We start from the raw sequence: 24,357 nt of genomic DNA, 5'->3' as shown, positions 1-24,357 counted from the left end.
AATATATATCGCTAGTTATGTCAGATGGTAATCTTGAAAAACAATCGAGATCACCCGAACTTAGAACATGTGTTGCCAGTAACTATATTTTGTGACCGAACTATTTAAAATCAAATGTATTTAGTAGTTGCTTTATCTGCAAGACAAATAAATCCAGATTTGTCTATGAACTTGAGTTCGAGATACTGCTTCATGACTTTGTTGATTAGTATTGGTATATAAGAATATTCTAAATGCAATGTTAATTATTTTAAAGTTTAACCGGAGATATACATTATTCTCATTATTTTAATTTGGATAAAACTAAATTTTAAATATCACTTTATATAGCCAAAAATAGGATATCGTAGATTTACATCAACAAACCGATAACATACTTATTAACAGATGCTGTTTCAATATAATTATTTATGTTCCTTAAACAAAATATACTATTTTTTATTTTGACAATAAGTCTATTATTTTTCATCGTGTTACCAGAATATCAATTATTTAAAAAAAAAAATAACACTGTTTTTTTTAACAGTACTATTTTTCACACTGGCAGCACACATTCTAAGCTCCGAGAAATTAAAAAACAAATAGTTACAGATAACACACTTCATGCATAATTGACAATTATCATTGCGGTATCAACTAACATATTCTAGTAGTATTTTTCAATATCCTATCTATGGTTTTTGAAACTAATTTTAATATTTTGACATATTTTCTATAGACTTTATGTCAAATTATTATATTTAGTATTCAATCAATGGTAGACAGTTTAGTGAAAGTTACCCTAAATAAATACAACGCACTGAGAGTGCGCTAAGGAAATTTATAGTTGACGGGATCATTATGTTACTCTCCTAATTATAGTACTTTAGTAGAAAAAACGATTTGCTTTTATTTAGTTTTTGTTTACATAATAATGTTTCATTTTGCAGGTATTAGTCAACTTTGGAGAAGACACTGGAAATTGTTTTCTTGTGAAAATATGTATTTAAAAATAGAAGAAATTATTATTAACTGTCTTTGAAAAGGGCTCATGTCTTGTTTATTGTTAGGTACATTTTGTTTCAAATTTACGACCAGAATTTTTTTTTAAATTTTTTTTATAGCAATTTACTAATAGAACTGACTCATGACTTTTTGCCACTGATGATGATACATATAATTAATATTCCCATCAACTAAAAAACGAAAATTATCTACCTATAATACAAAATCCGATCCCGACGTTTTTTTCGTTGGAAGTCAAGAACGGACGACCTCACACTACCCCTTGGAACCATTCGGAACCACTCGACACGGATCCCATTGGAACCGTACAGAACCACACACAAAACATTCACACAGCTCAACCCGCCGTTACAAGCTAACTACACTTATACACTGATATTTAATCGCTGGTAACACTGATGATGACAAAAATGCCTAATTCCCCGCACACACGGTCAGTGTTGCCAACGTTAAAATAATATTTTAAAAAATGCTATATTTATTGCGTTACACGTATAGCTGCGGTAAGGCATGTTATTACTTTTCGTTTACACGTAACGTGCTCGACGGAGCTAACAAACCATTTCATAAACAGAGGAAACCCCAACCTAAGCGTTACATTTTCGATAATACATTCATTAGATATTATTAGCTCCATCTTAATATAAATATTTACATTTATAGTCAACGTAATTGTCTCTTTTGTCTGCGTTTAGTCAGTACACTTCCCGATTCTCGTTTATATAAATATAAAAAAAAACTGTCACTATAAAACGTCGTTTTCTCGATTCGACTCATAATTTAGTTTTTTTATATACGATACATACATATCATAACCAAGGACCCGCCTATTGGTCTACATTAAAAACGTAATTTGCAATTCGTTTTAAAACTTACTAATAAAATTTTACCCACGTACATATTTAATACATGTAAAAATGACGTATGTAAAATTTTATTAATAATTACACATATAATAATACAATATTATAGTACGATTACAATCCGACACTGATTCGTGGCACATCGATCAGGGCGGTGATTCTGTACGACAAACGTTACTGTGGACACTGGCACAATACACATTTATAGCAAGGTAACCCTACTGATTCCCTTGTACTAAGAACAGATGGCAGCACTGCATTAACTGACTTCCTCGTTTTATTACTAGATGGTAAAACTGTATTCAAGGCAAGCATGATTCGCCTTATAGAATCAGAATCGCATTAGTCGGAGATCACGAGACATGTAGTGGTTGGACCGGCGGCATTGCACTGATTGTCTTCAAGACGAGCATGTTCATCCAAATTTCACACTATCACGTCAGCCAGTCGTGTCTCATTATTAAGCAGCACTGTACTGACAGTTTTCAAGATGAGCATGGCACGTCTTACAGTATTACATTGGTCGGAGGTCACTAGTCATGTAGAGGTCAGATAGGCAGCACTGCACCGATTGTCTTCGAGACGAGCACGACACGTCTCATAGCATCACATCAGTCGGAGGTCGCGAGTAACGTAGAGGTCGGTCCTGTAGCAGACGTAGTAGCGCAGGAGGGGGCGGGGGCGCGCTGCGAGGGGCGGGCGCTAGCGGCGCGGTTAGGGGTGCGAGGAGTGCACGCCCGGGGTGCTGGAGCCCCCCGACGACTGGTGGCTGGGCGGCATCAGCACTTGCTGGAACGTGAGTAACCTGGTCAGTATTGCTCTCAACACGTCACATATTGCTCTGTATATCATATTTAAATAATAAATTTACAATACTGTCAATGATAGTCTACATTAAGATGGTTTACTAATATTTTTGCCACTATAACGTATCTTAATTTTACTATTATTCATTTGCATGTTGTCGTCACCTGTAATTGTGCTGGCACTTAGTTATATTACTGTTGATTATTATATTTTATGTAGCAACAGTGTACAGTATGTTGGTGATCTTATGAATAAATAAATTATATCAAGTTTCGAACGCCTTCTATATTTTGTGACACTCTATCAAAATATACATTGTATTGTTCTGTCTCCAAAGATATTTTTGAAACAAGTGGCATTAATACAAGCATTACTGTAATGAGCAGCTTGACAACGATACAGATTAAGGAAATTAAGTACCTACAGCACAATTTTTTTTAACTGAGGGCACAGCAGGAATTTCCTGCTCAAAATATGGAGCAGCCCGACTGGGGTAGTAAATACCTCGACCTTACAGAAGATCACAGCAAAATAATACGGTTTTCAAGCAGTATTGTGTTTCTGTTGGTGAGTAAGGTGACCAGAGCTCCTGGGGGATTGGGGATTGGGTCGGCAACGCTCTTGCGATGCTTCTGGTGTTGCAGGCGTCTATAAGCTACGGTAATCGCTTACCATCAGGTGAGCCGTACGCTTGTTTGCCGACCTAGTGACATAAAAAAAAAACTAACACAAAAAAAACTTATAATTACCACGTGCGAGTAATAATAATAATAATAAATTCTTTATTTGACCAAAGATTATAAGGTGGTGTAGTGGTTACCTGCACGGGGTGTGGGTGATGCGGTGGGCTGGCAGTGGGCGGTGCGTGGTTCAGGTAGGCCACGTGCGAGTGGTGGTGGTGGTGGTGCGCACCGCCCGGGCCCATCAGCGGGCACAGCACCTGAGGCACCACCTTCGCAATCAATACGCACTTTAGGATCATTGACATTTTCACATATTTTAATTTATATTATTGAGAGGAATAATTGGTATTTTTTGAATGTTTGTGATGGACAAACTCACTAAAACTGTTTTTAAAAATTCTTTGACCACAAGAATGCTACGTGACCACTGACTGACTGACTGACACCTGACCACAACAATGTAGGGTGTATTTTAAGTGGAAAAAAAATATGTTATTCAAGTGGGCTAAGTTAACAATGGATAGCTAGTAGTTAATAAAATTATTGGCAGCTTTTGCTGTTTATAACTGAAATAGTTAAATTGTTTGTGATATATATATTTTTGAATGACAAGACGACAAACGCTTCGATCCGTCCGGTGGCAAGAAGCCAGCGACCGCTAGGCCGCGAGCTCACCTGGAAGGGCGGCTGCTGGTAGTGGTGGTGGTGCGGGTGGTGCGGGTGCGGGTGCGGCGTGTGCGCGGGCGAGGGCGGCGGGTACAGCGGCGCCGGCGCCACGGGCGACTGCGCGGGCGGCGCGTACTCGCCCACGCCCACGCCGCCGCCCACGCCGCCCACCCCGCCGCCGCCGTGGTGGTACATCCGCACCTGCAGACCGAACGTTTCTGTGTTAACGTTGCGCTTCTTTTCTTTGAGTACAGCAGGATATTTCTTGCAAAAATTGAGAGCAGCCTGACTGGCCTAGTACTTGAACCTTACAGAAGATCTGTTGGTGAGTAAGGTGACCAGGGCTCCAGGAGGGAATAGAAGATAGGGTTGGTAACGTGCTTGCAATGCAATGTAAGCCATACGCTTATTTGCCGACCAAGTATTAGGAAAAAAAAAACTAAACTAACTACAATTATAATATTTAAAATTATTAAATAATTTGGAATGTGTCTATGAAAAGAAAAAATAGATAATAAGCCTTTAATTGTTTGATACCATCATACATCAGATGACATAGGCCCTAAGGTTTGATAAGTAATGTTTATAGATTTTTCATTAAAATATTTTGAATGCGAAAATCTTATAATTTATTTTTAATTCATAATTCACACTTTCCTGACTACATCAATTCATTACTATATTAAATAATACCAATCTTCATTTGTAGACGTATTGTAATAGGGTAATAGAATCATCCATAAAGATCTCATTTACGCTGTAATACATTTGTACTACAGAATACTAAGACCTCTGGATGTTATGGTAGATGGTAGGTGGTAGGTGGTAGATGGTGACTCACCATGTGCTGGTACTGCAGTGCGGGCTGAGCGGGGTGCGCTGGATGCGGGTGGGGGTGCGGGTAGGGCACAAATTGCTGCATAGGGGCTGGGGCCAGTAGGGGTTGTCCCGTCGCCGCGGCCACTTGCACCCCGGAGCCTGCAACAAAGACAATTACACATTGCATAATAACAGTGTTTTCTTTTAAATACATTAAATACTAGATATATTTCAGTAATGAAATAACTATATTCTAATATTTAAAAAAAAAGTGTTAACGACTTAATACTAGAGTAATTTAATTGAAAAAAATACAGATAACAGTATTTTAATTTAAATAAAATAATTATTGTTAACAACTCTCTTACAACATTAATTTAATTGACAAGATCAAAACAGTATTAAAATTTAATCACTATAGATAAAAAAGAAACGCTAGCTGTTGTTATTAAGAGCAAAAATCAAGGGTAGTTGGACAAATTTTAGTTCTTTTTTTTAACTTTTCTAATACTTAGAAGAACTACTAGATTAAAAGAAAATTTGTAAGATTTCAGGATATCTAATAGTATTAAACGAGCAATTCTTATATATATATATATATATATATATATATATATATATATACAATCTGAATCTCGGAAACGACTCCAACGATTTTCATGAAATATAGGAGGTGTCGGGGGCGATAAATCCATCTAGCTAGGATTCATTTTTAGAAAATGTCGTCATATCCCTGTTTTTAGACAATGAAAAAATGGCTACGAAGTATCGTTAGAATACGAATGTAAATTTCGCAACAATCAATAAAGTTTGTAATAGCTCGGGTAGGAAATCGGGTGGGAAATCGGCCGGTCGGAAACATCTGTGAAGACCACGGTTCAAACCCTTATGTCTCCAGGTCGATTATTATTATTTTTTTATTTTTGATTTTTTATATTTATTAAGACGGGCAGCAGCGTCTTCGGTGCGACAAAGCCAGTACTGCGGTCACCAACCCGCCTGCCCAGCGTGGTGACTATGGGCAAAACACATGAGTTCACGTTATTTTTGGCGTAAACTTGTGGAGGCCTATGTCCAGCAGTGGACTGTATAGGCTGTAATGATGATGATATTTTATATTTTTTATTATTTATTATTAACGTTAAAATCGAAAAATATTATTCATATTTTATAAATATGTAATTCGTATTTAAATTTCCAAAAAACACGATTTACTAAAAATACCGAGCTAGGCTGGGTCACCCAGGTACATATTATTATGCAACGATTTTTTCAAACGCACGCGTTTGACAGTTTTTTGAAACAATCATTTCAAAAAACAGACCCAGGACCAGGACAACGTATATCGGGTAAGCTACTTTTTAATGATTTCAAATACTTGATGTAACATAATATTTGACAGGAACTGGACATAAAACTTACCCTTATACCATGCAATTATTATAATAATAAACAGTACCTTTTCTGAAATTTCTCTGTGACTGTGTAGCCATGGGACCGTGCTGTCCGGCGCCGCCCACACCAGCGCCCCCGCCCATCGCAGCGCCGTATATCTAAACGTATACATATGTATATCAGTAACTTGCTTTATTGACGAGCCAAAAAGCAAGGTATTTAAATACTTATTTATAGACATTTGAACAGAAAAAAAATTAGTACTTCGTTAGTACTTACTAAATTCATTCAACACAAGGCCTAAAAAAATACAAGATGCTTTATTTGCAAAAAAGGCAAATATAAAATTATTTTATTATAACAAAAATGATAATTTTTATTACAATTGGTTGTTTTTTTATCACAAAAATGATTTAATAAATACATTACAATCTCTCAGGTTTTAATGTGAGGTTCAGAAAGTCTATAAATAATTACATTTCTTGGTTATGGTGTCCACAAATAGATTAATATATAAAAAAATCACGCTTAGTTAGCTGGCTACAGGTTGTATTAGTAATGCAACAATTGAATTCAAAGTTTTATTTATATTAATTCAAATAACTATGATTAACTATGGTATGATTCGGGAAGTTTAAATTTTATATTTACTTCTATGGTTTTGGGTATTAATGTATTTTTTTATAAATGTGAATAAATTAGAGATAGGTAAAGGGTTAAGGGTAAAAGGTATTTATTCACATGTAACAAAAAAAAGACTTTGTTTTTCTGGAAGAATCGGCTAAATTAATAATCATTAGTTCGCCCTTGTACGAAATAATCTGTAATTATCTTTATGTTTTATGTTTTTGCGGTGTACAATAATGCATAAATAATATATAAAACCCTGTTGTTTTTATATTTTGAGAAACGATCTAGTGGAAATCGATTAACTTTTTAGTGAACGAGTTACTAATTAGTAACTAATAACTAATTTTAATAAATATAGTTTAAAAAAATGTTGTTCTGTTTTAACATTTTATCTTTAAATATGTGCTATTATAATCAACTAACACAAGTTTAACGTGAAATAAAGTTCGTTGACATTTTTTTTTTTGTGTAATAGGTACAGGATATTTAATGGAGAACATTATACGGTATAGAAACTCCAAATAGAACTAACTACTTTTCTTTAAAAAAAAATTGTAATTTTGTAAGATAATTATTATACTTTAATATTTAGTGCGAATTATTCGCACATATATTGCTAGTCTTTGAATATAACGTTTAATTAAATTAAATGAAAACAAATTACATTGTTGTGTAATAAATAAATGTCTCGTTTGTATTTAAGAGCATAACCACTAAATTTGAATACATTTTGATAAACAATGTATTTTTTTTAACTTTTTTTTTAAAACCCCTTCAAAGGCTCAAAGGCGAAAAATTTAAAGGTTTTGACTTATATTTAGAGTATTCTTCTTTTCATACAAATAATAAATTATATAGAAAATACACGTATAATAAGTTCGATAAAACTATTAAAAATATAGAGCAATAAGGCTAACGAGGATTGCATTAAGATTATGACAGTCTAGTTATAAACACGGTCAAGTTAAGACGTCGCTTTATATTCCAATTTTTTTTTTATTGAATCGTAAATAGTGCGGAAAAATATTTGCAAATAAATTTTACGTTAAATGAATTTAGTAAGGTGAATATTTCTCGACTGGTTTTTATTTGTAGTTTGTGTATTATTTTTTGATATTTGAATGTGTGATGATTTTGGTTGTTTTATTGCTAAAATATGAAGTTAAATTTCAGTCCTGTAAGTTCCGATTTCCTATACAATCCACCACAAAAAGTTTCGATTTTTATATTAAAAAAAAAAATACTTTGCTGGTTTTATGTGTGAGTTAAGGCCGTTGAAATTAAGAGATACTGTTTGTTAAGCAAAATTTAATCCAACAGATAAATAAATCATATATACAGTCATAGTACCAATGCAGTAGTTATATAAATAACTAAATTTTTGTTTTAGATAACTAAGTTATCAAGACAGATATGTGGATTATAATATGGATAATAATTATATTAATTTCGATTAAAGTCTTCAACAAACTCTCAACGGGACGATGTTACGATGACAACGTTATGAGCGGTAAAGTCGTAGTAGTGACTGGCGCCAGTGGCGGGATAGGATACGAAACTGCTCTAGAACTTGCTAGAAGAGGCGCAAAGCTCATCATTGCCTGCAGAAACCACGGAAAAGGGCAGGAGGCAGTCAGAAAAATGGTCAAAAACACTAACAATAAACGAATCAGTTACATACACTTAGATTTGACGTCACTAGCGTCAGTTCGAAGATTTGTACAGGAATTGAAAGCGACTGAAGTGAAACTGGACGTGCTAATCAACAACGCCGGAGCAATCTGCACCACAGGAGAAAGAACAGGGGATGGGTTATTGAAAGGTCTGCAAATTAATCATTTAGGACCATTTCTTTTGACAATACTCTTGATTCCATTATTGAGGAATGCGGCACCGAGTCGCGTGGTCGTGGTGTCGTCATCGTGGCACAAGTTTGGCACGATTAAGGATCTTAATAGCGATAAATACAGATATGTCCAATCGTACGCAAACACTAAACTATGTGATGTTCTGTTTAGCAACGAGTTGGCAAGGAGACTTGAGGGTACAGGAATATCAGTTAACAGTCTGAATCCTGGACAAGTGAACACGTCGTTATACAGAAGTTCGAATATCCTGGAGAAGCTCAGGAGTCTACTTCTTTACGCGTTCTTCAAGACGCCTGAAGAAGGGGCTCAGACATCAATTTACTTGGCAGTTTCGTACGAATGTGATCACGTAACTGGGGAGTATTTTGAGGATTGTCGGAGATCTAAAGCGTCTCCCAAGGCTGGTGACGAGGAAAGTGCCGCTAAACTGTGGTCGATATCACAGGAACTCGTAAATTTGACGCCAGAGGAAATGGACCAGTGTTTAAGTGAAGCAATATCGTGAATTCGAATCCATTTATTCGAATTCAAGTAATCAAGAAAGGATAACATTTTCTATATATATTTACGTGATATATATACGTGAAATGTTTCAACATTCGTGCGTATAGTTCTGTACAAATCATTTATATAACAGAATATATATATATATATATATATATATATATATATATATATATATATATATATATATATATATATATATATATATAATTGTATTGTATAATTAAGTTCTATCACAGGGTTATCGTTATCTAAGGTCAGAATAGACAATAAAGAAAGTTTATTGTTATCTTCCACAATCCATTTTATTATTTACTAGCCGACCTGTGCCCACTTCGTTGGGCGTTAATTATTTTTATGATGCAAACATATAGTAAAGTTGTCATCTCGCTCGTATTTCTACGACTTGAATTCCATATGCTATTATTTTTGACTGAATTTTATGTTCAATAACAATAAAATGTAACCTATATCACTCCTGAACAGTGTAGTTTTCTCTTAGTGAAAAAATTTTCACGATCGGTTCAATATTTGCAAAGATTACCCGATTTTTTTTATATCACTAGGTCGGCAAACAAGCGTACGGCTCACCGGATGGTAAGCGATTACCGTAGCCTATAGACACCTGCAACACCAGAAGCATCGCAAGCGCGTTGCCGACCCAATCCCCAATCCCCCCCCCCCCCCGCCCCCCAGGAGCTCTGGTCACCTTACTCACCAACAGGAACACAATACTTTTTGAAAACAGTATTATTTAGCTGTGATCTTCTGTAAGGTCGAGGTACTTCCCCAGTTGGGTTGCTCCATATTTTGAGCAGGGAATTCCTGCTGTGCCCTACCTCAGTTGCTGCCCCATACAAACAAAGTTATAATGCTTTACCTCTTTTTAATATTAGTATAGATAACATAACATGGCGTATGTATGTGGTTGTATTGTTTTAGGTTTTAGTGACATGGATGTTATAGCAAAAAAAAACACACTTAGCTTGTTAAAATGGGTTAAAATTCTAACTCAATACAAAACGATTTAGCTTAAAAACTATCAACTATTAGTAACAAAAAACAAAAACCTCTTTGATTCATTTTTTTTGTGGGTATTAGGCGTGTTCTATGCAATGAAATTTTCATAAAATGTAGAACAAAAATTACTTTTTATTTTTATTTTATTTTATTTGGATAGCTTACAGCTTATTATAACTATACCTCATACAGAATATGAATAAAAAAAAAGCTAATAACAAGCTATCACATATAGAGATTACGATAAATTCTTTTCTGTGTTTTAGTATTAAATGTTTAATTAGAGAAAATTATTTATTACAAGATTCTATTTAGCTCGAGAGACAGTTATGAACAAATGCACCCAAGCGCAGAGGTATTTATTATTGTAACACACACACACACTAACACACCGAGCTGTAGAGACGGTTTGATGGATTTTTAATTGTCATAATATTTTTATTTCCAATACATAATCTCACCCTTATTTATAACCTAATGTACTCATATATAGATAATAAACCAATGTATTTCCGTAATATAATTACGTGACCTATATTTAATTAATTTTTATTGCAAAACGTTTGTTATCAAGGCATATAGGACAATTTTGTGAAATATATACAGTTTAAAAATTGCAAATTTTTCGTTAATGCTATCCGTTTTTTTTAATGTAAAAAAAAAAATTATAATAAATTATTGTATTTGAAAAAAAAAATTACTTTAGCCTATCTAGGTATCTCTACGACTCCGCGAAATAGACAAATCTACAAAACTATTAGGTATTAAAAAAAATCCTATTCATAAACTATTAAACCCCGAAAGTTCCATCAAAACCGTCCCCCCCAGCCCCACTCCCCCTCACCACGTCTCTCTCGCGCTTGTCGAGCACGAGGAAGGGCGCGTACTGCCGACACTCGCACGCTACCTCCATCTGTTGCGTTACATCGATTACGACTTAGTCATATAGAGACATTGCTTGTCAAATTATAGGTCGCCCTGCCCCCCTAAGAATGTCGAGAATATAAAATGAAAAGACTACTGACTTGTACGTAGGAATATCGGTTTGTAATATAAGAAAAAAGTTGAATTATATATTGCAATATTATTTCAATGAATACCTAGTATATATGTATTTAGTACGATGTATATAGTTTATATAACTATCTCTAGTGTAGGCACGTTCATAAAATACGTTAGTAACATCATTCATTACTGAAATTGCAACGCAAATTTATGAACTAAAAATATATTCAAAGTTAATAAATACATTATGTATTTTTAAATAAAAATGCAATAGCAACTATTTATTTATTTAATTAGTCAAAATTATTAATTTTAATATAACAAAAATAAAAATATGAAACGGTAAAAATTAAAATTAAATAGGAAATTAGGAAAAATAAAAAAAAAAGAACAAAAAAACCTAAAAAAGAAATCTATTTAACCAACGAAAAAACGGAAGAAGTTCTCAAATCGATGCGTATATTTTTTAAATGTATGACCAAGCAAAACTTTTTTAAATTATTAACAGGCCTATGTATAAAAATCATCTTTATATTTCAATTGATATTCTTAAGTGATTTCACCTTATTTAAGCGATTACTCCGTTTAAATATGACCTTTTTAATTTCAAAACAGTACTGCACAACAAGACAGGTTTACGATGACTGCTATTACAAAGAACAAAATATCGAATATTCGATAACATGGGTTTATGAAGGATTCCGGTCATTTTCAAGTTAAAGAATAAAAAAAAAAAAAAAAACACACATATAAAACTGTAATCAATGATAAATGGAGTCGGTATGACCTTAAGAATTCTCTTCTTTATATACTAATTGTTTGCCGTTTAGTTGAATAGATAAAAAAACATTGTGTAAACAGAGGTAGTCAAAATAAAATGTGTGTTCCGAATCAGTGGAAGCTTCACTTTTGCATTTAATTTATTAAGACAAATACAATTTTAATTTGTAAAATGACAATTCAATAGCATTCTTTGTTTTTTTTTTTTTAGACTAGGTCGGCAAACAAGCGTACTGCCCACCTGATGGTAAGCGATTACCGTAGCTTATAGACGTCTGCAACACCAGAAGCATAGCAAGCGCGTTGCCAACCTTATCCCGATTCAAGGAGGATCCAAGGAGCTCTGGTCACCTCACTCACCACAGGAACACAACACTGCTTAAAAGCGGTATTATTTAGCTGTAATCTTCTGTAAGGTCGAGGTAGTTCCCCAGTCGGGCTGCTTCAGATTTTGAGCAAGATACATCCTTAAGTGCTCTACGTCAGTTTGAGTGTAAATTAGAGTGATACTCACCGGGTGTGGGTGTGGAATGTAGGCGGGCGGTTGTTGAGCGACCATCGCGTACGCTGGTACCGCCGCCACCTGCAACCGGACACTTCGGTTACTGGACCATTGGGCACACACAATTACTATTAGTTGTAACGACATGAACTACAGCCACTTTTGCTTATGGATGGAGGTTCTCATCCAGTTTCAGTTGAGTGATTCATACCAACAAACTAATGTTCCCCTTTTTATGGAAATATGTATATTTTATTGTTTGCCTGTTTAGAAAAAATGTGAATATTCATATTTTTCTTAAATATTTTTTGTTCAAATATTTTAATAACAAAATTTGTTGACATAGCACTTAGTTACTCTATACTATTTCAATGTAATTAAAATTTCAAAAAAAAAAAAAATAACGATACATGACTATTAAAGAAATAAAATTATCACATAAATGGAAAATCATGGAACATTTGGGGACTGCGAAGAATCGTCTTATTTGTTTGCTTGCCAAAGGTTATTGGAAAGAAATTGCTCTATCAGGGATAAAACCATCTTAGTAAATCTTTTCCCTTTTTATATCTGTTTGTACTTTGAAATTCAATAAAGAATAATTATATTAATGTAAATAAGACCTTAACAACATTATTTTCTTTATAAAATAATGAAATGTATATTTTTTATAAATACACCGTGCAGTACTCACCATGTGCGTGGGCGGCGGCGGCGCGGGCACGTAGCTGACGCCGGCGCCCACCACTCCCACGCCGCCCAGCCCCGCGCCCACGCCCACGCCCACGCCCACCGGCGTGCCCGGCGTGTGCGGCCTGGAAGAGTAACTACTTCATTAAATATTACTACTTTCCTGGTCATAATTCATACAACTAATTATACAACATAACCGCGATACAAAGTTTGCAGTGAGTAACCAAATTTTTTTTTTTATAGATTCAATCGACATAGATATTTGAAATCTAAAACCTGTTTCACTGATTGCCGATAAAATTTATCAAGCAGATATGTAACTTAAATGGTTTATCAACAGGAACTTAAACAGGTTACTTGCCCTTTTTGAAATTGACAGAAATTAGCAAACACTTTAAAAGAAATCCGAGAGTGAAGTTTCATTGATTGATAATATAATATACGTATCGGCAAGAGCTGGAAAGAGGTTCTTCGCCCTTTTAAAACTTACATAGAGACTCCCTTAGAGAACACTTTAAAACAACGGACACTTAAGAAGAGAGAGGGGGGTACCTGCTCTGTCCAGGTGTGGTTGGACTGCGCGGTGTGAAGGGCTTGGCGCTGGGGTTGAACTCCTTAGCGTTGGGGTTAAGAGTGGACTTCTTGACTGCGGCGGCCGGGGATGCGGCCTCGGAGCGTGGCTCGCTGGTTTCCTCCTTTGTGGCCGTGACCGGGGCTGGGGGCTGTGGAAGATATTCCGTTATTAGTGGGATTTGCTTAGTTGTTTGTATCAGGTAGGCTAAGTTCGGGCTTGTGTGACTGTACTCCAGTGTAAGAGGAATTTTTTTGTTAATTTTATTGTCACTCAGTGTTATAAACAAATTGAGATCGAATCAATATTAGGTTTATTAAGGTATTACTATGAGACAGATACTATTGACAACTCTATGAAAACAGTTAGTTTTATAAATTTCGGAGATTGCTCAATATTATCGACGGCGCGTTTTCACAACGGCCACAGCACTGGTTAGTGGCTGTTGCGCTGGTGGTTGCGAATTCGATCTCCGCACATGGCAAATCAAAATCAAAAACAACTCAAATAAGTCGCATGAACACTTTCGAATCGTCATTTTACAAATTAAAAAAACTTAGAGTGATTATTATTTTTGTAAAAGTAACAACAACACAACATTTGTGTTGGTCATTTCGACGTTTGCCATACAAACTGCTCCTACGGGCTAGTCGATTTGGCAAAACGGTCGCTTCTCATCGGAGGTCAGTTCCCTACGCACGTGATAGCGCTCCCATTCTTAAAGTGTAAAGCACTAGGAGTGTGTGCGGAGTGCGCCGCGCCGTACCTTGTGCAGGAGGGGCGGGGCGGGCGCGGGGGCGGGGTGCGCAGGGGCGGGGGCGGGCGCGGGCGCGGGGGCGGGGGCGGGCGGCGCGGCGGGCGGCTTGTGGGCGCGCTCGCGGCGCGGCGGGGACGACGGCGCGCCCGCGTTGGCCGACACCTCCGGGGGGCTCGCCGTGCCCGACGACTGCGGCGCCTGCGGACAGTACACACTGGTTACGACTTCCTACTGGATATTTAGCAGACGTCCAAATGTACTCATATTCCTTCCGGTTTGGACGTCTGTATGTCCTTGTAGATCTGCCCATCGTGCCTCGGATAGCTTCAGAGAGATTATCATAAATACTCGATAGCGATTGTTACTCGTAGTGGGGAACGTATCCGATAACCCGCAATGGAGCAACGTGAGGATTAAGCTCCAGTCCTTCTCCTACATAGAGAAAGAGGTCTATGCCAAGCAGTGAGATGATACAGGTTGAATGCAAGGACATCCATACACGCTCGAATGACTAATCCCTAAATGATAGCTAATGATCTATTCTTAGCGAACATCTAATCTCTTTGTCCCATAAATACATACATATAAATGGAGCTAAGAAAGTTTTACTTCAGTCGTGTGGTCTAAAGTACACTCATTTTTTTAGATTTCGTGATGAGTGAATGACTCGATGATGATATATATATACACCTTTTTAAGTAATAGTTTTCCCTAAGTTTTTATATGACACTTTTCACGCATAACAACAAACTGAAAGGTATAGAAACCAAATAAAAATCACAAATATAAATAAAATTAGTCTAGCTCGAGGCCATAAAGCAATTTAGATAAATCTCTACCACAATTTAATCAATTTCTTATATTGAAAGACACGAAGTTTGTATTTATATTATTATTCCTAAAGTAATAAAAATAGCACAGATAACATAAATACAATCTATACGTACGGGTGGAGGTGCGGCGACTGGAGTGGTGGCAGGGGGCGGTGCGGGCGTGGGGGGTGCCGGGGATGTCACCAGTTTAAACTCCTGGCCGAACTTGCGTAGTTCCTGTAAAAAAATAAATGGTTACTAATCCTGACAACCTTATCATTAGGGAGGTAGGAGATAGAAATTAGTCATCCTTGAAAATAAAATAATTACCGCACAATTGACTCGTATAAGGATTGTATTATTGTATAGAAGCAAAACAATGTCATATCTATGTCACAAAAGACGCGGGAGAGACCGTATTTTGCTCACCTGCACTTCGTCCTGGCGTCGTGGTTCAGGCGGGGCGTGTGGTGGGGCGTGCGGTGGGGCGTGGGGCGGCGCGTGGGGCGGCGCGTGCGGCGGGGCGTGGTGCCGGGGCGGCCGAGCGTGTTCCGCGCCCGGGGGCGGGTTCTGGGGGCGGGCGGAACACTTACTTACTTGATCATTTCCTACATATATGTCGGAGATATATATATGTTGGAGACAGACATTGATACAGAACAAAAAAAGAAGTTTGGCGCGGCGTCCTGAGGTTTGCCAGCACTGTCGCACAATTCGGTGAACATGACAAGACGTGGAGAAATTTATGAAATATCATTAAAACTAAGATTATCGCATTTACGACGCAGTTCTTTTGATCGATAATCCTGCTATTCACCCACATGATGTTTGGTGATAGAATAACACTGTCTTTAACATGCATAAGATTAATATAAATAAGAACTTTGTGGAAGAACTGGAGCCATCTTTATTATTGGAAGCACCATTGCACGGCACAAAATTATGTAAAAGGTTACACGGTTTATTTATTACTAGTGTACGCCGTAGTTGGTCGAAATTCGACCATAATTAATTTAAATTATAACTTTAAACATCAAACAAAAGAGTATATATGCGTGTGTCAAATACATGGTAGTGTATAATGTTTTTTTATTGATGTAACGTATTTTATATGCATAATTAAAAAAAAATTTAGCATTCTGCACTCCTCAATATAACCATACTCTTCCATCCGCGCAATTTTCGTAAAAAGTGTACAAAGTTTTTGCTTCACATACACATATAGATTGTTTTAAATAAATTGGAATTGATATTAAGTTGTTTCTCACTCTGTAAGCAGCAGGTAAATAATATTTCTTCCCTCTTCTAACAGCCGTCATCTCGGTGCCCATTTCCCTCTTCACCTTTCAGCCGATAAAGTATAATTTTATTACATAAAACTATTTTTTTTTTGGAACAATCACAGTCGAAATATTTAAGTTTTTATTAATAATTGCATTTTTAAAATAATCAATTTAATATTTTGTTTTAATTTTATTATTTATTAAAAAATTTGTGTCTAAAGAGTTTATATATTTTAGTTTATTATTTTTAACTTTATTATATTAATTTTAATTTTATTGCATTGTTTTTTGGTCTTGTATACATTTTGCATGTTGTGGAAATGTATACCATCCATTACGCTATATGTGCCAATAATTGAAGGAACACTCGATTTGTTCGTACCCTGTTGTTATTTATTGTGAATGTGTTAATGTCTTTTGTTGGCACATTACTATAAATAATATTTATTTAAAAATGTCTTACATGGTGGTGGTGGGGCGGGAACCCTTGACGAGGCAGCGGTGCCGCTCGTGGCTCGCCGTTCATTTTGCCGCTTGCTGCCCTGTGAGAGAATATTAATTGGTTATAGCCGAGCAGGGTGGTAACAACAAGATTTAACGGACCGAAAGTATATTTTCTATTGTTAAATCTGACTCGAAAGATTCGACTGACATTCAGTTTCTTAAATTCTGTGTTAATCTCAGCGGAAACTATTTGGTATAAAGATTCAAAGTTATTGTGACATACTAAAATATTGTATCTATCAATGTTCTCTGGCTACAGGTAGTATTACTAAAATTTATACTAGATATGCATAGATGAAGTAAAAAAAAGTAGATACTGCGCGGCCTTTGTTGTTACTGAAGCCACAAAACTCGGCTCCTTCAAGTAAATACACGCGCTCACGCACACATATGCATCAAACTACGCTCATTTTCGTTAGTATCTCACGGGGTCTCATACAGTAACTTTGCCTATAAAATGCCGTTCTTTTGTAATTAAATGGTGCAAAAACAATACCAAAGTGAACAAAAAGTCTGAAGAAATATCGTTTCACACGTAAGTACATACAAAACTTTATATTTTTTGTTATTCTAAAATAATATTGAGGTTATTCGGAACTTATAATTTCTATGCCCCGAAATGACGTACCGAGGGAGTGTTACCAGTAATTCTTATTTCCATTAGCCCAAAATGCGGGTAAGTAAATTGTAGGCAATCATAGAAAAATAATTAAGTAGAAAGTGAACATCATTATTGTGTTTTTTTTTTATCGTGTGATTTTATGTTTTACCTAAATTGAAGTCAATATGAATTTTTAACTCGTTTGTGTCTGTTTAAATTTGTGAATTAACTACTCATATTTTACTACTAAATATCATGATTTTAGGTTTCCAACGAATATTTTAATAGGAGATAGATAGAATAGGTAGCTGCTGTGCGACTGAGCTAAAATGAACTACAACGACAGCCATCCTCATCTAGTGTGGTTTGTTCAAACCATTTTGATAAAGCTGACATGTACGGTACAAAACGTGGACTTCGGAGAGTACCATCACGAATATACTACTACTTACTACTAGGTATTTTAATGTTGAATTTTTTATTTCTAGGACCTACCGGATGAGTCTAAAATTAGTCGTTAACCAAGATTCAATCTTTGAATCCTAGAAAACATAAACTAAGAGAAAAGTTAAAAAAACAAGTTTATTTAAAAAAAAAAATGTAAAAAAATTAAATCATTACAGCAAAGAGTTAGACGTCTTTAAAACAGGAACTTGCCCTTCAGAGGAATCATCAATTACTTAAAAACGCAATTTTCATTGACACAGATTTATATAATTCATTAAATCAAAACATGGCTGCAACAGATTTACTTTACAAAAAAGGAGTAAATATATTTAAAACTATAAACAGATTTTTATTTTCGCATACCCATTTTACCTATATTAAATTAATTGTGTTTAATCCCATTTAATAAAATTTTCAGGGACTTTTTTAAAAAAGTGTCAACACTTCACTCACTCACACATATTTAAAAAAGTGGCTTCACTTTTTTGTTCTAAGTGCGTTATCTATTTTTTTACTTGATCTATGTAGATATGGTAAAATGTTAGTGGAATTTATGGATTAGGTATTTATATTGTAGTTTGCCGAATGAGATTACTGTATACGGTAGCTATGTTTTGACAAAACATTGGGGGTAGACTGGTAGTAGCAGACTAGTAGTGGTTGGCTAGGAGTGGTGCACTGGTAGTGGTAGACTAAGAGTCGTAGGCTGGAAATGGCATGCTAGTAGTGATACACCGGTAGTGGTGTACTAGGAGTTGTAGGCTAGGAGTGGTGCACTGGTAGTGGTATACTAGTAGTGGTTGACTAGGAGTGGTGCACTGGTAGTGGTATACTAGGAGTTGTAGGCTAGGAGTGGTGCACTGGTAGTGGTATACTAGGAGTTGTAGGCTAGGAGTGGTGGGCGGGTAGGAGGAGACAAGTAGCGGTAGTGGGCCAGTAGCGGTGTGTGCGTGCGGGTACTGACGCGTGGTGCGCGTGGTGCGCGTGGTGCGGGAAGGCGGGCGGCGCGTGGTAGCCGCCCGCCTGCGCCGCGTAGCTCTTGCCGCCCGCCGGCCCGGGGCTCGCCGCCTGCACACACACATTACGTTATTCACACTAAACTGTTTCGAAACGCCGCGTTGGCGTAATGGTTACAGCCATGGATTGTACCTGTTGCGCTGGCGGTTGCGGGTTCGATCCCCGCACATGACAAACATTTGTATTGGCCATACAGGTGTTTGTGCAGTTCTTGTGGGTCTCCCCACCGTGCCTCGGAGAGCACGTTGAACCGTCGGTCCCGGTTGTTATCATGTACACCTGATAGCGATCGTTACTCATAGTAGGGAATATATCCGTCAACCCGCATTGGAGCAGCGTGGTGGATTAAGCTCTGATCCTTCTCCTACATGGGGAAAGAGGCCTATGCCCAGTAGTGGGATATTACAGGCTGAAGCATATTTCTAAATAATTTGTAGTATTTTCGAATACACTCTCGTATCGCTTTGGCCATCATTTATTCCCTCTAAAAATTCGCTAGAGAATGTTAAGTTACATAAATAATGTGAATAAAAAAAAAATCATGAGAAAAATTAATTGTATCTGCCAAATACAGTAAAGTAATGTAAGAAATCAAACACTGAACCTTGTTGCCTATGACTTTGTTCAGTAGTGAGACCTTTAAGAATCTTTCCAAAAGTTTTTCTGTTTTGAACTGTTAGAAACAAACACTGTAATGGATATTTCTACAACTCATTGTTTGTTTCAATATTTTTCTTATATATAAATAAGTAATTTTATTGAGTGTTCATCATTACCGGTTGGTCGTCTGGTCGACGGTCGGAGGGAGGTGTGAGGTGGTGTCTTGGTGGTCTATGCTCCTTTTCTTTAGGTGGCGCGTGGGCGAAAGCAGGCGGTTTACCCCCAGCGCTGGGCGACGACCCCCCATTATTATTCGACGGCTTCACTAGTTTACCAGTCTGCAAATATTAATTTTTATAAACATAATTAAGAAAAATTATAATTATCTTCAGATTTTAACAGTACTTAAGTATACTGTAGGGATCATATCTATCTGACTGCAAAACAAGTCTCGAGATTGTTAACATTTTCTAATCTTAGATCCACTGTGCAATTTATAGACAACGGGAGTGAAAAGCGTATTTTTAACCTTTAAGTTTTATATACTGGTTATATATAACAAAATTTGAAAATATTAGTGTATTTATACTGCACATTTTAATATATATTTAAATTAATATACTATATTAAGAATATTTATGCTTTGTCCCCCTGTTCAACCTACTTAGTCAGATATTTTGACTAGCCCGCTGGCGCAGTTTGTAGTACCCTGCTTTCTGCTCCGAGGATTGTGGGTTCGATTCCCACCCCGAGTCTGGGTGTAATATAAATATTTATTTATATATGTATTATTTATAATTATGTTTATCGAAAAAAAAAAATGTAGATATATACCAGTCGGCTGTTACACAAGCATTAAGTTGCTTACTTTAGGTACAGACGACCGTGTGTGTATGTGTACATATTTATTTATTTATATAACAGTCCTATTTGTTATCAAAGATATCGTATTTTTAGTCACAGTATCCTTACAATATGGACGTAGAAGTATAACGTTGACAAATTGTATCATTTAGTACTACTAGCTGTAGACAAGTCCGTACCTGCATATTTTTCCGTTTGTTCGGTATAACGTACTTGCCGCTATCAGCGGGCCTCACGACGGCAGCGAAGCGTTCCTCTTCGTCTCCGTTTTCAAGCTCCAGGCGGGCCTTGTATGACGGCGCGCTCTCTATCTCTGCGGCTATCTCTTCTGCTTTAGCTTCGGCATCCCTGTTAAATTAGCCATTGTTAATAATTTGTTATTACACTTAATAAGTAGAATCAGCTAGTCCCATATCATCAACGAGGTGAGCAAAAGCTATGCCAAGCGTCAAAAAAGGTTAAGTTTGTTTATCTGGCTGGAGAGCGTCGAACACTACGTTTATCGAGCCATAGCCTCCTCCTTTGTACATTATATGTATAACAATATTATACAAACTTCAAAAATTAAAAAAAAAAACACTTCAAAAATTACACACATAACCCTCTGAATGAGGTCCAAATAACTGGGAACTCTGAACTTACGGTGTAGTAAGTAGTAATTACGAATAAAACCATGGTTACACCATTGTTAGCTGGTTTACCGTACTAACTAAATATATTATTTTACAGCCAACGTGTGTATCCTTGGTTTAATCGCACAAAACTGTCTGTCATTACATGTTTTGCCTGTATCACACATAACTTTTTTGTCATTAGAATCTGTTTCATGATTGCTACATTAGTTAATTAAGTTAAATATTTTATTTCCTAATTAATGATTGTACTTATAAGCCCTTGTCTCTTGAACATTAAAACCTCATTAAGGACCATGTAACTTTTAAGAAACAAATTATTTGAGAGTTAGTGACATGACAGATATTTTCTGAAGTTATTTTACAAGTTAGTGTTACTTTCGCGCTGTTTACCAAAACCAGTCTCAAGGATACCTAATATCATAGTAGTAATACTAACCTGTAGTCCTGAGTGTCTTTACGCTGCAGCGGCAGGGTATAGCCGGCCAGCGAGTGATCGTATGTGCTATGAACGCCGTACACCTCTTCGTTCTTGCGGAACATATCGTTGGCGTCCCAGCCGTTGGCGCGGTGGTCTAGCTCGAGGTCGTCAAGTCTAGCGTCTCCGTTCAGAGAGGGCGTCTCGGCCGCCTCGCTCTCGCCGTCCCACGGCTCTAGGTGACGTTCCTCTGCTGACCGACCGTTACCTACAAAGTTACAGGTTGTTATAAAAACAGGAATTAATTAATTAGCAGAATACAATATTATACTTAATTGCAAACCACTTCGAAAGGATTTACATTAAACAGTTATTTAAACTAAATCGCTTAGTAGCTACATATTTCAGACAGCTTTTAGATAGAGGAAAATATGGATACAAACGATAGAAGGGGTAATTAATAATGGTTTTGAATTTAATTGTTATCATGAAATATTATTTTTGGTATTATATTACTACATTATAATATTTACTACATTATGGTTTCTCTGTAATGACTAGTAATTACGATATTAAATGCTATCATTAACTATTGGTATTAAGATAATTAATGAATTAATATTTAAATGGAAACATGTGACTAACTTTTAGATTTCTTAAAAAAGGAATCCAAATAAATGTTTTATTTATTTAATTTTTTATTAGCGATCGTACACAGCACAGAACAAGTTAAAAAAAGAATGAAATATAATCGTAAAGGCCTAATAAAAGAATATTTTAACAATTTTTATTTTTATTTCTTATATCATTACTAGCTGACTCGGCAAAAGTTGTCTTGCCGCTACACGCTATTTAAAAATAGGGGTCGATGGTGGAAGGTTGAAAATTTAGGGTTGTATGTATTTTTCAACGCCAAATTATAATAAAATAAAAATATATATGATTTAACTAAAAATTAAAAAGAAAAATTTAGGAGTGGACTATTAGGGGACATTTAGGGGGATGAAAAATAGATGTTGATTAAGGAATTAAGGAACCTTAATCAACATCTATTTTTACAGCAGGAAATATCCTGTTCAATTCTGACAGCCCGTCTGAGGAAATATCTCTACCTTACCTACCTTATATTATAAATAATAATAGTATATCTATCTATCATACCATTAAAATTTTTTGATATAGCGCTGTCAGTCTGAAAGACGTCGGAAGTAGCGTACTCGAGATCCGAATCTTTAGCTCTGATGGATACCACATCCTGTGGTTTAAAAATTAACTTTTCAACTACGGAGTCGACAGCCACCACGCCCTCTTGATCCACTCGATGCGCTACTTCTAATACCACCTGGGAACAATGATAAATAGAATTATTATAACAGATATTACATTTTTTATACTTATTGATAATATGACACATAGATAACATTAATATAATACATAATAACGTAATATAATAAGAGGCAAATGCCTGGTTTTAAGCATAAAACTTGAACGCGGCTCGAGTGATACAAAAATGTGTTAGTGATAGAAAATGTTATAGAGAACTAACGCCGAGTTGTACGAAACAAAATTAAAATTTAAGTAGAGATTAAACTAATTTAATCACAAGAATTTCATAGAAGTCTTGCGACTAAATTAGTTTAATCACTACTTAAATTTTAGTTTGTTTTCGTGCAACTCGGCGTAAATGATTATAATTTATTATAAATAGAATTATATTTTATATAAATGTGACAGTTTATATTTATTTTTTACACATTGCCCACAAACTAATTTCTTCAAGTATAACAAAAGTAAGACATAATATACACATTTTATGATTAATTATTTATTAATTCCTAAGTATTTTATCTTCTGTCCTTTAGTATTTCATTATTTATGGAAAAGCAATTAGTTAAGAAAGAATTACACTAGAGAAAACAATGCCTTGAAATTGAGTATTATTTTTGTAAAGAAAACCTCACGTATATGTCTAAAACATTATGAACATGCATTGACCAAAACTGAGCATCAGTTCTTACTGAGTACTGTAGCGCCATTCGCTCGAAAATATCTATGAAATATAGTTTCATTATTCAATTAGAACTTTGTAAGGATTTCTTCTTATATGGCGAGCACACGAGAAAAATATTTGGAAGAAAAGTACCGAGAAACCAATCTTAATTTTTTTCGTTTTCTTTTTATTCATAAAAATCATAAATCACAGAAACCATAACGTGTACGGATTGTTTTACAGACCGTTGATCTTTCTCTATACGCGCGCCTCATTGCACTCACTACACTACGCTGGTTTATTCTTTTCTCTTATATTGATTGAGTTTAGGGATATATTGAATTTGCGGAAAACCGGGATGTTTAGAACGAGCTTGGAGGGCTATGTCCAGTAGTGGACCGCGATAGACTGAGGTGTATACATTAAGAAACTAAAGAAAACGTTTTAAATATATCATTTGTAATTCATTATTTAGTTTACAGTTAGGAAGTATATAACGATAAGTGGATGACTTTAATACTGTTCATTCATGAGATTGATAACGCTATCACCCATCCATTCATTGTACATATCTAATAATTATAACAGATTGAAACATTTTATGTATTTAAATTCTCGACT

The 24,357-nt window shown here is 35.8% G+C and overlaps 1 protein-coding gene across 1 annotated transcript in view; it reads right to left on the bottom strand.

Annotated features, from left to right (window-relative positions):
- Nucleotides 1–2,582: 2,582 nt before the first annotated feature.
- Nucleotides 2,583–24,357, bottom strand: part of LOC123663288 (ataxin-2-like protein) — a 47,503-nt gene continuing 25,728 nt past the window's right edge. Inside the window, exons 3-20 of the mRNA XM_045597977.1 lie at nucleotides 22,908–23,088; nucleotides 21,768–22,014; nucleotides 20,876–21,044; nucleotides 20,009–20,170; nucleotides 19,193–19,283; nucleotides 17,127–17,203; nucleotides 16,649–16,723; nucleotides 15,810–15,950; nucleotides 15,516–15,617; nucleotides 14,656–14,766; nucleotides 13,793–13,962; nucleotides 13,242–13,362; nucleotides 12,560–12,697; nucleotides 6,303–6,396; nucleotides 4,866–5,002; nucleotides 4,034–4,225; nucleotides 3,496–3,627; nucleotides 2,583–2,657 (exon numbers count right to left, since the gene is read on the bottom strand). Coding sequence (XP_045453933.1) covers nucleotides 2,583–2,657; nucleotides 3,496–3,627; nucleotides 4,034–4,225; nucleotides 4,866–5,002; nucleotides 6,303–6,396; nucleotides 12,560–12,697; nucleotides 13,242–13,362; nucleotides 13,793–13,962; nucleotides 14,656–14,766; nucleotides 15,516–15,617; nucleotides 15,810–15,950; nucleotides 16,649–16,723; nucleotides 17,127–17,203; nucleotides 19,193–19,283; nucleotides 20,009–20,170; nucleotides 20,876–21,044; nucleotides 21,768–22,014; nucleotides 22,908–23,088 — 2,415 coding nt within the window. The remainder of the gene's footprint in view (nucleotides 2,658–3,495; nucleotides 3,628–4,033; nucleotides 4,226–4,865; nucleotides 5,003–6,302; nucleotides 6,397–12,559; nucleotides 12,698–13,241; nucleotides 13,363–13,792; nucleotides 13,963–14,655; nucleotides 14,767–15,515; nucleotides 15,618–15,809; nucleotides 15,951–16,648; nucleotides 16,724–17,126; nucleotides 17,204–19,192; nucleotides 19,284–20,008; nucleotides 20,171–20,875; nucleotides 21,045–21,767; nucleotides 22,015–22,907; nucleotides 23,089–24,357) is intronic.

The sequence above is a fragment of the Melitaea cinxia genome, chromosome 20, assembly GCF_905220565.1.
Source record: "Melitaea cinxia chromosome 20, ilMelCinx1.1, whole genome shotgun sequence".
Lineage (NCBI taxonomy): Eukaryota > Metazoa > Arthropoda > Insecta > Lepidoptera > Nymphalidae > Melitaea > Melitaea cinxia.
Note: the sequence above shows the minus strand (reverse complement) of the source record. Positions and strands in the feature narration are given on the sequence as shown.